General features: G+C 44.4%; 1 protein-coding gene across 1 annotated transcript in view; it reads right to left on the bottom strand.

The window, feature by feature from the left end:
- The window catches only part of LOC147885227 (zinc finger FYVE domain protein), a 246,996-nt gene that overhangs the window by 207,568 nt on the left and 20,829 nt on the right, over positions 1 to 18,599 (bottom strand). The window contains exons 2-4 of the mRNA XM_087397706.1: positions 10,058 to 10,199; positions 9,644 to 9,928; positions 9,297 to 9,449 (exon numbers count right to left, since the gene is read on the bottom strand). Of these exons, the coding sequence (XP_087253832.1) occupies positions 9,297 to 9,449; positions 9,644 to 9,928; positions 10,058 to 10,199 (580 nt within the window). The remainder of the gene's footprint in view (positions 1 to 9,296; positions 9,450 to 9,643; positions 9,929 to 10,057; positions 10,200 to 18,599) is intronic.

Below are 18,599 nucleotides of genomic sequence, written 5' to 3'. Positions count from 1 at the left end.
TAGACTAGGAAATAGTACACTTAGTGTGCACTTATCTCCAACAACGTTGAACCCAGAGCAACTCGCATCTTCAAGTCTAAAGGTCATGCTATCATTACGCTTAACCCACGAGATTTACGAGTCAAGCTTCTCCGACAATCCTACAAGCTGAAAGGAACTAAGATATGGATAGCTGAAGAACTTACACGAGCTCAATTGAAAAATAAGGCAACGGAATGCTGCAAGGGATGATGGAAATTGGGCAGTGTACCGTGAAGGCGTAGCACTCATTAGAGAGTTTAAATCCAAGCCAAAAGACTCTCAGTCTTAAACTGATGTATGGCCGATTATGTTTCTTTCCAAGTCATACTGTAGGTACTCTAAATAATTGGAGCTGCTTTATGCACTCCCTACGAGCTACCCTCCCTAAGCTGATGTACTAGTTGGTTTTCATGTTGTCCCATAGACTTCTGGGTCTCCCGTGGACATTAATAGACTTTCTTTCTCCCTTCCCCCTCCCCCAGATTTCTTTCTTTCACCATCCCTAACTTTGGAGAGTCTAGGAAACTGGATGGGACAAAACCGATATGGAAGGTGAAGAGTCATTTAGTCGCTCAGAAGCTGTGAAATTGACAACGGGAGTGGAGGCGAAGCCGGAGGATATGGTGGAGAACAAGGGGAAGATACTCGTACTAGTATATGGAGAGGAGCTCGAAGGTTGGGAAGATAGAGATGCCCGCGCCCTGGCATTGATCATAGGGTCTACGGCGGACTCTATGTTTCCTTGCATCTAGATGGCCGAGACGTCAGTACATGTGGGGGCCATTCTGAAGGATCTGTTCGAGACAAATAACACATCCCGGAACCTGCTCTTCTTCAGCATCAGCTCTACAACCTGGATATGGATGAAGGAGATTCGGTACATGACCACTTGACGAAGGTGAAGGTGGTGAGGGATCAACTAGCATCGGTTGGTCAGGAGGTGGACTCGTGCCAGTTGGACTTGATGGTATTGAGGAGGCTACCACGGAGTTTCAAAAGCTCCGTTACGACTGTGACAGCAGGACAGAGGACCAAACCTCTGACTTTTGAGGAGTTGGGACCATTATTGCTACAGGAAGAAGCTAGGGAGAAGCTCTACAACAACCACAAAGATGACAAGGCATCGTTGGCAAAGGATTACGCTAGTAAAGGAAAGGGCAAGCCTATCAGTGGCAAGTCCAAGAAGGATGACTCTGATGACGAGGACACTTCCAAGAGGAAGCACAAGAAGAAGTGCTTCTATTGTGACACACTAGGTCATTTTGCGAAGGATACAGTAAATCTGTACTGAATCTGCTTCAGTACAGCAGCAGGTACCTCCTTGGTTTTGTACAAGAGAACTAGCAGGTGATCTTTGGCAGGCTAATTTTGCAGACAGCCATTGTTTGGCTAAGTATCCTGCGAGTATATTTGGGGCATTTTGCATATTGCAGACATTGCAATCATTGTGCAATTTTGGAGCTACTTCTGGAGAAAAATTGGAGATATAGTCTGAAATTTGGGGCTTTTGTATTAAAATTGCAGATTTGGGGCTTTTAGCATTTTTACCCCTTTTCTGGCTGCAATCTCTAGCCACAAATTGGGGCTTTTGTGTTTGGAGAGCATTTTTTGGAGTATTCAGTACATACTGCCTTTCTTGGACTGTTTGGAACACTTTTGGCAGATTTTGGAGAGTGTTTTATGCTTGGACAGATTTCTGACAGCTCAACTGCAGAAATCTAAGTTGCATATACAGCCCGTGCTTGGCTGTGTTTTTGGGAGTTGTGCATTTTATTCCCAGTAAGGGAATTCAGCTTTGTATCTGCTTCAATCTCTTTTTCAGATATGGCCCATCAAAATCAGAATGAGTTCCAGTTCGGTGGTCTTTCACAGGAAGACAAATTGGATGGTACCAACTACTCCCTCTGGAGTTTCATGGTACGTAATATTCTGATTTCTCGCAATTTATGGGATTATGTCAATGGGGATGAAATCCGACCAGCAGATATTGCACCTGCTACCCCTCCTCAGCAAGGAGGTGGAAGAGGTCGTGCACATGGTGCAGCTGCAGGACAAGTTGTTGGTGCAGCTACAGTCAATACTCCTGAGCAAAAGAGATGGGATTCACGGGATGCCTTAGCCTTGTCATGCATCTCTGTTTCAGTGTGCAGCACGGAATGATGCCAGGGTATCTTTTTTAAAAAGAGAGTTGAGCAATACACATATGGAGGAGGGTGACTCCATGTCAGCCCACCTCACTAAGCTACAGGATCTCAGAGAGCAGTTGTTAAATATAGATGAAATTATTCCTGATTCAGAGATGATTACAACCACTCTGAACTCTCTTCCTGAGTCTTATCTCAGCTTTCACACTTCGCTGAATTTATCATTGAGGGGGGGTGCAAATCCTCTTTCTTTTCATGAGCTGATAGGACTTCTGCTTAAGGAAGAGCAGACCAGGAAAAATTTGGCTTCACGTGCAGGTGAACAAGCCATGCTCTCAAAATTCAAATCAAAAACAAAGGGACAGGCAAAAACAGCAGCAAATCAGCCTTCCAGTGGGTCAGGACAGCCTTCACAAAAGGCTAAAAGTGATGCAAGCAAGCCCAAAAAGAAGGGTTTTTGTCACTACTGCAAAAAGCCAGGTCATCACATAGCAGAATGCAGGAAAAGGATTGCAAAGGAAAAGAAAAACAGCTCAGGAATGGCTGTTTCAGATTCAGCCCCTTGTGCATCTGACAGCGGGGATGCTGCAGCCAACTTTGTTGGTCAAGATTATGCCTTTTTATCTTGCATTTCTGATTCTAGGTTGGCTGTTCCAGATGCTCGGGATAGTACAGCTTCTTGCAGTGATGATACATATGCATTTTTGACTTGCAGTTTTGACTCTCCTTCAGATGCATCTGCTTTCAGTGTTGATGAAACACTGAACACATGGTATTTTGACAGCGGTGCATCCAAGCACATCACTTCGAGGAAGTGTCTCTTTACTTCCTTGCATCCACCTCCTGTTGGTAAGAAAGTCACTTGTGCCAACAACTCCTCATATTCAGTACGTGGCACAGGAGAAGTTGAGCTCACTGCAATTGATGGCTCAATTTTCAGACTTTCTGATGTCTTATATGTGCCTGGCATAACCAAAAATCTCCTTTCAGTGTCCACTCTTAACAGAGGGGGATTTCAGGTCATCTTTGAGGATGACAAATGTGCTGTCCGGGACAGGGAAGCTAACTATGCCTTAATGTTATCTGGTACTCTGCTGCGTGGGCTTTTTCAGCTTGATATTTTTCAGAAAAGAGCAGCTCATGCTTTGGCAATTTCTACCCCTACAGTTGCCATGCAAAATGCAGAATTATGGCATGCCAGATATGGCCACATGCATTACAACAGCTTAATGACACTTCAGAAATTTTCAATGGTTGATGCATTGCCACCTCTTGAGATACCTCCTCCACATGCCTGTGAAGGGTGCATTTTAGGTAAAATGCATAGATTTCCCTTCAAGAAGGATGGTTCAGTTAAAGCTGTTCGCAAATTACAGCTTATACACAGTGATGTCTGTGGTCCCATGAGGACTCCGTCATTGGGTGGTTATCTCTACTTTGTCACATTTATTGATGACTACTCCAATTTTACTTGGGTTTATGGGCTGAAAAAGAAATCTGAAGTGTTCACAGTGTTTAAACATTTTTCAGCCATGGTTGAAAATGAAACCGGGCTCAAGATACAGACATTACGCACGGATAGAGGTGGGGAATACCTATCTGCAGAATTTGATGCTTTCCTCAAACAAAAGGGTATTGTGCATCAGCTCACAGTCAGGCTGACCCCTCAGCAAAATGGCAAAGCTGAGAGGAAAAATAGAACCCTCATGGAGATGGACAGATGTATGCTGAAAAGCAAACACATGCCTCATAAATTCTGGTTAGAGGGTTTGATGTGTGCCAATTACATTTTGAACAGGGCTCCCACTAAGGCTTTAAAAACAAAAACTCCTTTTGAGGTCTGGAATGACAGGAAGCCTTCAGTGGATCACTTCCGAGTCTTTGGATGCCTTGCCTATGCACGTGTGCCAGTTGAATTTAGGCACAAATTGTCAGATAAAGCCATCAAATGCATATTTGTTGGATACAGTGCAGAAAGCAAGGGGTATCGTCTCTACAATCCTGCTACACGCAAAATCATTGTAAGTAGAGATGTGATATTTTCTGAAAATTCAGCTCACACTCAGGCTGATTTTCAAATGCCTTCACCTTCAGAAGATGTCTTTCAAGGGTTGCTACCCATTGCTTTGGGTTCCCCTGCTGATTTTTCTGATCCAAATCAGAATTTACAGCAACCTTCAAATGCTTCAGTTCCGCCACGGGATGTCATGCCTCCTCCACAGGAAGTGGAACAAGTGGTCCAGCAAGAAATTACAGACATACATGCAGCAAAAACAGTCCCAAACTGGCTGTTACAGACTCTCCGGGAGAGTAAACTTGATGCTCCGTTACCTGGCAGGACTCGCAGTGCAGCAAGGCACATGGAAGGTGCTAATTCAGTGGAATCAGCATATGCAGGTACTCTCCTTGATGAAGAGGAGCCTGCCACATTTGAAGAGGCACAAGGTAATGTGCATTGGATGAATGCCATGCACGATGAGTTGCAGTCCATTGCAAAAAATCAGACTTGGGATGTTGTGGACTTGCCACAGGGTAAACATGCTATTGGCACACGATGGGTATTTAAAGTCAAACGGAAGCCAGATGGCTCCATTGACAGATATAAAGCCACGCTGGTTGCTAAAGGCTATGCTCAGAAAAAGGGCATAGATTATGAGGAGACTTTTGCTCCTACATCCCGGATGACTACCATCCGATCAGTAATTGCAATGGCTGCACATTTTGAGTGGAATGTTCATCAGTTGGACATCAAAACAGCCTTCTTAAATGGGGACTTGCTGGAAGAGGTGTATGTCAAACCACCTCCGGGTTTTGGAATTACAGCAAATGCACTTCAAGTCTGCAAGCTTAATAAAGCTTTATATGGGCTGAAACAGGCCCCTCGTGCATGGTATGCCAAGATACATGCCTTTTTGACCAGCAAGGGGCTGCACAATAGTCCTACTGAGAGCACCCTCTACATCAAGATGGATGGGGGGGAAATATTAGTCATCCTTCTTTATGTTGATGACTTACTGCTCACAGGGTCCAATGACGACAAAATTGCAGATTTCAAAACTGATTTGCAGACCCACTTTGATATGTCAGATTTGGGGCTGCTTCACTTTTATTTGGGGATCCAGTTCTCTCATGAGAGACGTGGCACTGTTATGTCTCAGTCCAAGTATGTTCAGAAACTTTTGGACAGATTTAACATGCAAGAGTGTAAGCCCATATCTACTCCTATGGAACCGGGGCTGAAACTCACAATGCATGATGCAGGAGAATCAGTTGATGCCACACTTTACAGTCAAGCTGTTGGATGCCTCATATATCTCTGCAATACTAGGCCTGATATTCAGTTTGCAGTATCTCAGGTGAGCAAGTACATGCACAGCCCCAAAACTATGCATTGGCAGGCAGTTAAGCGCATCTTCCGTTATTTGCAAGGCACCAAGTCTTTTGGCTTACTATTTCCCAGGGGGGGTGACTTGCAGATGCATGCCTACAGTGATTCAGATTGGGCTGGTGATTATGACACTAGGCAGTCCACTAGTGGCAATTGTTTCTTTTTGGGAAAATCTTGCATTTCATGGCTGAGCAAGAAACAATCTACAGTGGCTACCTCATCATGTGAAGCTGAGTACAGGGCAGCTTTCACAGCAACAGCTGAATGTGTCTGGCTGAGACGTTTATTTGCTGATCTTCATCTGTCTTTGGAGGGTCCTTCTCCAATTCTCACTGATAGTCAGAGTGCCATTGCAGTGGCAAAGAATCCAGTGTTTCATGCTCGCACGAAGCACATTGAGGTTCACTATCACTACGTCAGAGAGAAGTTGCATGCAGGAGAGATCAGTATGATCTTTGTGTCCACACATGACAACGTTGCAGATATTTTCACCAAAGCACTACCACGTGAGAAGTTCGAGGCATTTCGCAGTGCCCTGAACTTATATCCGTTTGGTGATTGATCAGCCTTGTACATGACATTGGCACTGCAGGGGGGTGTTGGAATTATAGATATAATTCAGCAGTGACCAATGTAATATAATAAGTTAGTTAGGGGCACTTTTCCCTCATTTAGAGGTTTTTCCTCCTAACTGCAGTTAGTTCACTAACTATGGTTAGTGACTACTAAGTTTTTGTCACTATGACAAAACCTTATCAACTCTACTTTGTGTTGTACTCTTTTACACTCTATTTTGCAACTACAGCTTCTAAGCTTTCGACTCTCTCACTCTCTCTAGCTCTCACTCTCTCCATTTCCTTCAGTGTGTACTTCATCAACACAAGGCTCTCAGGCTTCTTTCTATGGAGCATTTATGCCCTCCAAAACTGCAAGGGGGCCTGAATATCTTGCATATCTTGGCCCACAAGAGAAAAATGATGTTCCAATTCATGCAATTTGCTATTGAATATTAATACTGCAGTATATGGCTTCCCTTTTTTTTTTTTTGGCAAAAAGAAACTTCTATTAAGTATTAAAGAAAAACCGTTAGAGCAACCTCCATACGGGATACATCATGCAATGCACGAAAAGCTCAAGAGCCAAAAAGAAAGGATTGAGGCTGATAGTGCCATCTCAATCCGGTAGAAACCTCCGAGAAAAACGGAGAACCCCTCCAAACTCGAAGAAATATAGTCCTTCTAGAAGAGGCTGCCCGTGAAGGGCCCTGCATGCTAGCCCATATGGCTATCAAAGTGTGAACCGTGTCAATCCAAATACCTGTGAACACCTGTGATGGGTGTATCTGGGTGCCATCCAAGGCCTCAGTACATCTGCCTCTCCAAATGTGCCAAGAGGAAATGCTAGCCAAAATCTCCCAAGAGGTGTCCACTGAAGCATGAGAAGCTCTGAAGGGAGTAAGTGGTGCATCTTGAAGAGAGCAGGGCTCTATCACCTGCCGGCGGACCGAGAGTGCCCAAGAAGAAGGCTCACCCTCATAAAACACTTGGGGCCCGATAAGGGATAACCATGCGACCGAGCCCCAAGTCATGAAGAAAGGGGAAGTATGAAAGATGCTGAGTATTTGAGCAACCCCTTTCCAAACAGTCCTTGCCTGACTGCAGTCCCAAAGGCAATGTCGCACTGACTCCTCTGCAGAATGACATCGAGGACAAGTGGGATCAGCCCCAAATCGTGATCTCCACAGGTTCACTGCAATCCTTCCATGAATAGAAAGCCAAAAGAAAAGAGTGATCTTTCTATTTCTGAGGGATTTCCAAAGCCTCCTCCAGAAATTTCTACGCAAATCTGCGGTGATGAAGAAGCTTTCCCAATGGGGGGCTCTGGAGGGAATCCAACCCCTACTGTTCAGCTGAAATCTCCTGGCATTACCAACCGTGAAACAAAAGAAGGGAATCCCCCTCTCTCGGTGCCCATGACCTATCCACTCCCACTCTCCTGGGTCCCACTGTAAGCACCTGATAGGTGCACTGTATACGGCTTCTAGGAGCCAACATAATGGGATTTTCTCCTAGGGCACATTGAGGGCAACATTCAGAACTGTCCCTGTGTCACTTGGATGCTTTTTGACTAGAAAAGCATACTCTCCCATCTAATTGGTCAGGTTTCTCCAAATGGTAACTCTTTGCACGCTGAAAGTATTCACTGGTCAAAGGCTTTTGCTACTCCTCTGGCTTTGCAAGAACCCGGATACTCTTAATTTATATGGTCCAGGGGTATTCATATTGTGGCAATGTATTGGATGACACAAGTTCAGTGATTCCCTTTCTTATGGCGGCTCGCCGTTTTGGTTTGAGTATGCATTATCTCCCCTATTGGCGTTTGCTTGCTCAAATGCTTCAAGATTTTCAGCCAGTACCTCCCCTTAAGCTCCACGATCACCTACCCGACTGGGTGCTTGTTTCAGATCTATCTACTTGGCGTCCTCTTCTTTTGACTTCTCTTGCAAGGTGGTGGAGGGGTAGACTGCGGCAACTCTAGAATTGCAAACTCCCTCTTCGCCAACAGGTTTTTCTTTGGAGGATAGTTGCGGGTGTTTCCCTTCTAGCATGCTTCTAGCTCGAAGGCGTATTGGGCCAGCCATGCGTCATCGATGCCTAGCTACTTGGGAATTAGTGGCGCATATATTTTGGCATTGCCAGGATTCGCGAGATTTTCTTATTCTTCTCTGGAAAGGATTTTGCAAAGACGCTTTTCAGTGGTTGTCTTTGGCAGGCTCTTTTGGCTATTTGGATTGCACCCTGACCGGAAGGGATATGATATTTTCTTTGCCTGGGCTCGCTAATGGGCACCATGGACTATTTGGAAGGACGGAAACCATCAGGTTTTTGGTGATCCTTCTCTGAACAAGTTCTCTTTTTCCCAAGCGTCCCTCAAGCAGTCCTTTTATGACTATCTGCATACGGGCCAGTTAGAATACTCTCAGTACCTGGCTTATATTCAAATTTTCTGAAGATGTAATTGCTTTCCTTCCTAGAGACAACTTTTGTTAATATGAAATCACAAGGTCCTAGATTCAGGCATATACCTAGATGAATCCAGGAACATTCCCAAACTCATCCTCTAAAAACACAACATAGTGCAGTTTCAATCTCACGAGAGTCACTCATAAGATTAAAAACCATAAACTCCATCACGCATAGCAGGGTCCTAGATTCAGGCATATATGTATATATGTATTACTATGCATGTGCACACATCGCGCACGCGCGCACACACACACACACACACATATATATAGGGGTGACTGCTCATTTGGTGTTAATCAAAAGGCTTCTTTAAGGTTGTATTGCCCAAAGTTATAAGCCCGACATTCTACTACTTACTATAGTATTCCATGAATCAAAAATGAAAGGGTTTTGGATGAATAATAGAAGTGAGAAAATTTAAGAAAGTTAGTCCAGCTGTCTGATGCAATTGATGCAATGGTAATGATGACAATTATTCCGAAACTAAAAAATGTGTTCACGCATATTGCAGAGTGAGAAAAATAGAACAAGGATACAGCTTTGCTCAAGAAAGGTCGAGTGAGAGTTCTCAAATTTTAAAATGTTGTTATATTGTCACATGAAACATTTTTTATAAAAACAACTGATAATCATGTTCTGGAAGGGACTTCTTGTACTAAGAATCCTTTCAAAGCAGCCACTATGTAGAACAAGCATCCTTGATATTAAACAACATACCTCATCTCCATGTCTCCTATGTGCAGATAATTCTGTTTGTTTACTTGCCCAAAGAACCTGCATCATCTTTTGCCGAGCTTCTGTGTTGCTAGCCAGCAAGTCCCAACCCATAACAGCTGCTAAAGGTTGGAGACGTGGGAAAAGGGCAAGGACCTGCGTGAAAGAGAAGGTACCCATTAATATTATTTGAGACCATGGTCGATGACCTTCAGCCCACAACATGCATCAGTACAAATGAAGGTCATCATATAAATCAAAAAAAGATTACAGTACTGATCAAAGCTGAAAGACTGTCATTTCAACTACGGAAAACTTCAGAAGGTATCCTTGGCTTGTAGCTTTCTTACATCGACTGCTGTGCGGAATTCACATGACTTGATAGCAGAAAGAGCTGCATCCATAACACACTCAAGCATGTGTGCTCCAGTTGCTCGTGAGTAATGGCACAGCTGTCTCACAGAAAAATTTAGTGCTACACCTTCACTTAGGCTGGCATCTTGTGAAAGTGTGGTGTCTTCTCCTCGTAGACGTTCAAGGCATTGATGAAGATAGTATAGAGGTGGGGGCAAACTTAACTCACCAGACGCCTTATACGATTCAGCTGCTTCTTGTAGAGCAGAATCCTGTGAAGACTGATGGGCAAAAGAAAGAAAGGACACCTTAAAGGAAGTAAGAAATATGAGATTAACAACAACAGGTTCTTGCTCGATCTTTCTTTTCTTTAATTTGGAAGAAGGGATCTGCAGGAAAGAAAATTTTACCTCAACCACCACCAGTAGGTAGGCACTTCCAGAAGACAAAAGTTCCTCATACATTTTCAGCATTGCAGTCGCAATCTTGCCTTGACTCAAAGCACCATACTCTTGAAGCATAGTTTTCCTCACAATTGTGTGAATCAAATCTCTGGCCCATCCAACAATAGTTGACTGGTTAGAAACTACACACCACAGAAACTTCTAGCTCACTTTTTGCTCCACAAAATCAACCTACTAGTCATTTTTCAATATGCACTTCTAGACTGTCCCCTTTGCAACATATTATATACCTTAAAATCCATTTTAGCCTAAATCAGCCAAGCAGCAGATCTTTGCAGCCAGAAGGACGAGGATCAACGAATCCTGCTCTTCCATCAGTCAGGTCTGATCATGGCAATGATTATCAACAAACAGAAGTAGCACAGTGGGCCTCATCACTAAGACTGTTGGATTCACAAGTACAGGCTTTTCAGGGTTGCACCTCACCCTTAAGAAGCACTTGACAGCAGGCAGCATACATCAGAGAATGACCAGCAATCCTAATGCTAGACTTCAGCAGAATATGGAGAGCAAAGGACATGTAATAATATGATAAGTTGCTCTGAACTTTGCCATGAGATAGCTCCTGAAGCAAGACTGAACACATAACCACTCATTAAACATGTCTCGTCAACTATATAAAACTGCTGATACTATAGCCCCTATGATTTGAATTCACCATACTCCGTAAGTTTCAAATGACTTCTGTTGTTGAAGCAAATGGCTTCCATTTGAATTCACCATACTGTGTACGATTGAATTGGCTTCCAGTGTTGAAGCAAATGGCTTTGCATGCTCCACTTTGAACAAAAGGGAATGTCACATGCATCCATCCTCCCATGAATGCAGCGGACATGGTAATGCCTATTAAGCTCTATTTGGACTTCATTGGTATCGTACTTAGAGCCATAAAGTGAGCCATAATATAAACAAAAAAAGAGACAGATAGATAAGGTAGTATGCATTCACCAGAGTCAATTCACAAAAAAATCAAGTCGGCACTCCAAATGGACATTGGAGTCATAAGAATCTCAAGTGCCCCCACATGAGCCATGCTTTTGGTTGCCACCGAGGAGCCCCAAATCAAGTCAGGCCAGGGCAGCAACCTCGCAGCTCTTAGTCAGCCATTTTTCAAGGGCAGCATGGGCGCTCACCCCCGTTCTAGCAGGGGCGACGTCACGATGACAAGAAGACATCTATCAATGTGGGCAGTATATGAGAAGAAAGAAGCTGTCTCTGACTATAAGGCATGGTGCAAGAAAAGGGATCTTTCTCAACAGCATCCCTTTCCATTGTTTTCTGTTCACAGACAATATATGATTCATGACAGAAATCTCATGGGCCTCACAACACTGGGTTTTAAATCTTGTTTGGAAACACTCTTCTTGTAAAGCTAGAATGCATTCACATTGGTTGACAATTCTATGAAATTCTATCTAGTTGCTGTCACACAAAGGGAAATGACTTCTATCTTTCTTTCTTTGGATCCGGATCCAACACATGGACAGCCGGGATCTGTTTGTTGCAATATGCTACTTCCCTCCTGAGATCTCCCACTTTGCTAGAGATATTCGAGACGAGGCCGAGGCATCTCCATTTGCAGCTCTTCATCAGTCCATTGTTGACTTCTCAAGCCGCGGAGAAGTCCTCCTAGTTAAGGACTTCAACGCAAGGATAGGCGCCCGTCAGGTACCACTTCTCGACTTCAGGGATGATTCCATTATGCTGCCAGACATCGACCTTGAGGGAGCAGGTATGCTATGGGTTTCCGCTGACAGGCGAGGCTGTTGAGATATCGAGCTCCACTCGCGATATGCCACGGTGACTGTTGTGCATTTATGTCACCGACTTGTTAGCTGGAGATGCGGTTGGTACACCGCCCACGAATAATAGCTGGATGACAGCTATCCTTATCTACTCTAGTTTGTGGCTCAGTTAGTATGCCACCTTAGTTAGTTGAGTTTGGTTTGAGACCCACATATAGGGTTCTTCTATTTCTTTGTACATGAGTTCTTTTGGCTTTCACAACTAAGAAGAGGAAAATTGTTTTCAGCCTCCACCTTTGTGTGTATTCCCCCATTGTGTATGTGAGAAAGCTGCAAGTGAGACTCCTTCCCTCTCTCCTACTATCTTCACATGGTATCAGAGCCTTGTTCATGGTAAGGAGCTCAAGAAAGCAAACCAAGTTCGCAGTGTCCTGGTAAGAGGACAAGTGTTGCTTTCCTTTTTCGAGTTTGGGAGCAAATCTCTGTAGGTAGCACAGCCGGAAGTGCAAGAGTGCACTGTCTCAGATTGAGACGCCCTTCGCGGTGTGGCGAGAGGGCATTATATGCTGCGGGAATTGTCATCCTGCTTCAACATGTATCCACTTGCTTGGTACTATTTCTTTTTGTTTTTCAATAGTATGCTTATTAAGAAATGAAATGTTTTCCTTCTGTTCAGTTACGGACAATGGGGACTAGGTCTAGCATTTGAGGGTGGACCCCCTTGCTTGGGGTTATGGGCATTAGTGACCCACAAGAGTGATGGCCTCTCTTTGAGAGGGACATCTAGAAACCACACCCCACCTGAGTACCCAAACATGGGACCAATCAAATGCACAGATTGCATACCGACCTAGGAACCATTCAAGAGAATGTTCCCTGAGCTTTGGGTGTGGGCCTGGCAGCATGCCAAGAGTAATGGAGATACAAGATAAGACGACAAACAAATGAGCTCAGTATGGCTCAATTATGACCTTAGAGTACGTCAATAGATAGTCTAAGCTGTTAGGAACCCGTGTGTGCGATCAGAATTAAATTCTGACAACTTTGAAATTTAAGGGTTTTTGGGAGTGACGTGGCAGCTGACACGTGGCAGACTGCCACTTGGAATCTGAGCTGGCAGGACAGTCCACCTGTCCCACACATGTGGCAGCATGCATGGCAAGTGGCAGGGCATGCAGGCCAAGTGTTTGGCCCCAAATCTGGTAGATTTAGGGCAAGTGGTGGGCTGTCCTCTTTGGGACTGCAGCCCACCAAAAATCTGGGACAAGTGTCCACCTTCCACTCTAGGCCTAGGAGGGGGGCTGAGCCTATAAAAGAAGGCCTCTCCCCTTCATTCCACACATGAAAATTTCGTCACTTTTCTTCTCCCCCCTTTTAGATGATGCAGCAGAACCTCTCCAGCTCCTTGGGTGCAGCCAGCTTCTCCCCAGGCCATTCTCTCACCTCAGCAGCACTTTCTCTCTCTACAACAGCACATTCTCTCTCTACAGTTCCAGCCCCTCCTCTTCAGAAATCTGCCCCCTCTCAGCTCTTCTGGAACAGCAGCAGCATCCTCTCTCCTTCACCTAGCCTGGAGCAGCCACAGCCCCTTTCTCTCTCCTGCTGCAGTCTTTCTCTCTCTACTGCAGAATTTCTCTCTCTACTGTTCCAGCCCATTTCCCTTGCAGAAATCTGCCTTTCTGTGCACCTCTGGAACAGCAGCAGCTCCTCTCTTACATCTCCTCCCTTGGGATCAGCATAGGCACTCTCTCTCTACAGCTATCACTCCATAAAAGCTTTCTCTCTCTAGCCTACAGGCTGTTTTTCTAAGCTGTTCTCATTCCAGCCCCATTTTCCACACTCTCCTCACCCAAGGTAGCTTCAGAGGCATCAAGGACTTCATCTACAAAAGGGCCAAGTCACGAAGGGAGCCTCTACTGTCAAGTTTATCTCATTTACAGCACTATTTCATGTTGTTTCTACTATCTTTCTAGAAACTAGTGTTTGTCTCTAATGTTGGATGTAAGTGGTGATTGTTGCAGGCTTCTTCCTTGTGGATTGGGCAAGCCAAGAGCTGAAACCTGAGCTTGGAGTCCTCCTTTTTGTTGTCTACCTTGTACATATGCTCTTTAGTCTTGTATCTAGGTCCTAGGTTTTCACTGAGTTCATCAGTTTGGAAGGTGCATTGCACCTTGGTCTTGTATCTCCATTTTCAAGAATAAAGTGAGCCTGGATAAGGGGGGGGCCCCGTCTTGGCCCCTCAATCATATTGCATTCTCCAATGATGTCACTTTGTGTTTAAGCTGTATAAGTCTTAATTCCAGCTTAATTGCAAACTCTTAAGTTCAAGTATATGTGTTTGGCAACTCGCAATCAACTCATTCAAATGCCTCTGCAAAATCCGTTGTTTGAATTGATAGAAAGCACCGAGTAGTTTACATTGGTATCAGAGCTTAGGCAGTGGTCCTGTACTCTGTGCTTTCTCTTGTTGAGTCTCTCCTTCATTGAGTTATCTTGTCATCATGGCAGCCAATGGACCTGACCCTCCTAACCTGCATGAGTTGAGTGCTCTCTTGGCAAACATTGCTCAACAGGTTCAAGTGCTGGAAAGCAGCCAAGCAAGAACTCATGACATAGAGCCCCAATCCCAAGGAAGAGGCCGTGCGGACAACACCAACTCCAACAAGGAGGGAAGATCATCCTCTTCTTCCCCTCCTCGAGGTAGACGGCGTCATCGGAGTCCATCTCCTTCGAGACGTCCACGGAGACGAAGGTATGCAAAGCATAAGGTACCTCTTGGAGATAAGCTCTTCAAGTTTACCAAGTACAAGGGAGAGGACAAGCCCGAGGTCTTGCTGGCCTGGATCCGAGACCTCGAGTATTTCTTTGAGGGGGACGAGTACGAAGACAAGGCGAAGATCCGGTTTGCCGTCTTGCACATGCAAGACCGTGCTTCACTCTGGTGGGCAGCTATGGTCAACACTGGACAGCAAGCCCACACCTGGAAGCACTTCAAGAAGAACTTGATGAGGCACTTCCTGCCTAAGGAGTTTAAGAGAGATACAATGGTGCAGTGGGACATCCTCCGCCAACGCCAAGAAGAGAAAGTCAGTGAGTATGTTGATCGTTTTTGGGATACTTTGTTAAAAGTTCAAGCATTCAGTAGGAAGGATAAAAAAGAGCAGCAAAGGAAGTTCTTTGCTGGCCTACGGTATATCGTTCAGCATGAGGTGGACATTGCCACTCCTACTTCTCTCGAAGACACCATCAACATCGCCTTGAAGGTGGAGAAGAAACAATCTTTCTCCAACAAGCGGAATGGCAGCAACAACAAGCGGAAGTCCCAGGGAACCTCTTCCAAGGAACAAAAGGGTAAGGAGACAGCAAAGGACGCACCAAAAGAGCAAAAGTCAGCCAGCCAGCCTCCTTCGAAGAAAACAGCCCGCACTTTCAGCTCATTGTCTCCACAACAGAAGCAAAAGTATTACTCCGAAGGGCGGTGTTTCAAGTGTGGCGATCGAGGCCACAACTTCTACGAATGCCCTCAAGCTGCCAAAAACAACAGCAACAAAGAAGCAGCCCTCAAAAAGCCAGTTTTGGTAGTCAACAAGGTGGAAGCACCTCCAGAAAAGGGAGCTGTAAACGACACCCATAGTTTGTTGAAAACATGGGGTCAGGTAAAGGATCAATCCGCTTTGTTTTTGTTCGATAGTGGAGCTACTCACAACTTTATTTCTCATGAGATGGCACAGAACTTGGGGATAGCCCCAGAGGATAAAGGAGAAGCCTTGGAGGCAACTGCAGCCTTCAAGAACCAAGAAGAGAAGGTGTACCCCATCATCGGCAAGCTTCGGGTACACATCCAGGGGTACTTGGATCATCTACCCTTCATGGTGGCACCACTTCAAGGATCAGATGTAATTCTCGGCATGCCCTGGCATAAGCAAGTCAACCCCCGAATCAATTATGTGAAGAATATTCTAACCCTCCAACATAAGGGTAGAGATGTGAGCATTACAGCGGGAGTTTCAGGAAACACCATTCCTATGGTAAGTCATGCACGATCTCCCAATTTGCTTAAGAAAGGAGTATGTTCTTTTCTAGTGTTTGTACGCGATAAGCAACCAAGTGAAGAAAAGTCAGATCCTCTCACAAAAGAAAGATTAGATTTCCTTCAGAAATTCTCGAGTTGCTTTTCTCAGGAACTTCCTAGTCACCTCCCTCCTGAGAGACCAGAGGATCACAAAATTGACATAGTTCCAGGGTCTTCACCTCCAAATAGACCCCCATATAGAGTTAGTCAATCTCAACAAGATGAAATCTTCAAGCAAGTCCAAGAACTCTTGGACAAGGGATTGATCCAACCCAGTAGTTCTTCTTTTTGCTCTCCTGTCTTACTAGCCCAAAAGAAGGATAAAACCTTCAGGATGTGCATAGACTATAGAGCCTTAAACAAGCAGACGGTTAAGAATCGTTTCCCAATTCCTCGTATAGACGATATCTTTGATCGTTTAGGAGGATTTGAAATTTTCAGCCGCATAGATCTTAAGAGTGGCTACCATCAGGTACGAGTTGTACCTGAGGACATTCATAAAACAGCCTTCCGAACCACATTTGGGCTGTATGAATATATGGTAATGCCATTTGGCCTTACTAATGCCCCAGCCACGTTCAATCGACTGATGGAACGGTTGTTCAGGAACTATAGACAGTTCACTGCCGTCTTCTTTGATGACATCCTCATTTTCAGCAAGAATGAGGAAGAGCATACGGAACATCTAAAGATTGTATTTCAAATCTTAGCTGAAAATGCTCTTTACATCAATGAGAAGAAAAGTGAGTTCTTTCTTCCCGAGATTCACTATCTTGGTCACATTATCTCACGAGAAGGTGTCCGTATGGACCCAGCCAAGATACAGACAATTGTAGAGTGGCCTGACTTGAAGAATGCCCATGAGGTAAGGTCTTTTCTAGGCCTATGCTCATATTACCGAAGGTTTATTTGGCATTTTGCTGAACTTGCAGCCCCTCTACATGATCTCACTAAGAAAAATCTAAAGTTCAGATGGACCCAAAAAGAAAAGGACTCTTTTAATGCTCTAAAGCATGCCCTGACTACAGCTCCTGTACTTATCATTCCTGACTTAAGGAAACCATTCCTAGTAGCAGCTGATGCCAGTGGCGATTGCCTTGGGGCTTCTCTTACCCAGGATGGTCATGTTGTGGCCTTTGAAAGCCGACAACTAAGAGATGCTGAACTTCATTATGATATCTATGAAAAAGAACTCTTAGCTGTAATTCATGCTCTCAAACTTTGGAAACATTATCTTTTAGGGATAGATTTTCTTGTAAAAACTGATCATGAAAGTCTTAAATATTTTCTAACTCAACCTCTGATCAGAGAGAGACATATGAAATGGTCTACCTTTCTGCAATCATTTCATTTTCAGATACAATATACTCCTGGAAAAGAGAATGTAGTGGCTGATGCCCTTTCTCGTAGACCACGGCTTCACCATATTTCAGTTCCCTATCATGATGAGCTAACAGCCCTCAAAGAATTCTATGAGGGAGATGCTGATTTTGCTCAGCCATGGGCACATTTGAAAGATGGAGGCACCCATCATGCCTACCACATCAGGGATGGCTATTTATTCATGGAGAACAAACTATGTATCACAAAGCAGCTTAGATCTAAAGTGATGGAGGAAAGCCATAACCCACCCTATGCTGGTCATAGGGGTATTGTGGCCACCTTTTCAGCCATGGATAAATTTTTCTACTGGCCTAACATGAAAAAGGACACTGCTGCCTACATTTTAGCTTGTCTCGCATGTCAAAAAGCTAAGTATGAGAGAGGAAAACCCAAGGGTTTACTTCAGCCCCTACCCATTCCTGAGAGACGATGGGAACACATCACCATGGACTTCATTACAGGAATTCCCAGGACCAATCAAAATCATGACATGATTTGGGTGATAGTAGATCGATTCAGCAAGCAAGCCCACTTCATTCCTTGCAGAAAGAATCTCAAGGCACCTGAAGCTGCCCATTTATTTATTAGACACATCTTTAGACACCACGGCATGCCCAAGTCTATAGTATCAGATAGAGACTCAAAGTTCACTAGTAACTTCTGGCAGGCTTTGTTTGAGAACCTTGGAACTCTTCTAAGTTTCTCCTCAGCTTTTCATCCTCAAACGGATGGCCAAACTAAAGTTACGAATAGTACACTCTTGGATTTGCTGAAATTTTATGTGCATGACCAGCAAACCTTTTGGGAGAAATTCCTTCCTCTTGTGGAGTTTGCTTATAACAACACAATTCATTCCTCCACTGGAAAAGCTCCTTTCGAAATTGTATATGGTAGATCTTTACCAACTCCACTCATGCAAACAAAAGAGAAAATCTTTGCCGCTGATCAATTCGTGGAGGATTATGACTCTGCTTATGCCACGGTTCGAGCAGCCATTCAAAAGGCACAGGAGAAACAAAGAGCAGCTGCAAATAAAAGACGGAGGGCGTTTGCAGTGAAAGAAGGCCAATGGGTCTTATTGAAATTTGAGAAAGCCCGGTTAAAAACCAAAGTGGGCAAAAAGCGCATCTACTTCAAGCTATCCTTTCGATATTATGGTCCTTTTCAGGTGTTGCAGGTAATAAATGATGTCTCAGTCCGATTGAGACTTCCAGAGCATTGGAAGATCCACAATGTCTTCCACGTAAGCTTGGTGAAACCCTTCATTGGGGAACCACCTCAAGAGCCC

Source organism: Dipteris shenzhenensis, chromosome 26 (genome assembly GCF_047967505.1).
Source record: "Dipteris shenzhenensis isolate YYH24624 ecotype China chromosome 26, Dip_SZ_1.0, whole genome shotgun sequence".
In the NCBI taxonomy this organism is placed as follows: Eukaryota; Viridiplantae; Streptophyta; class Polypodiopsida; order Gleicheniales; family Dipteridaceae; genus Dipteris; species Dipteris shenzhenensis.
This window is presented reverse-complemented; position numbering and strand designations above follow the sequence as displayed.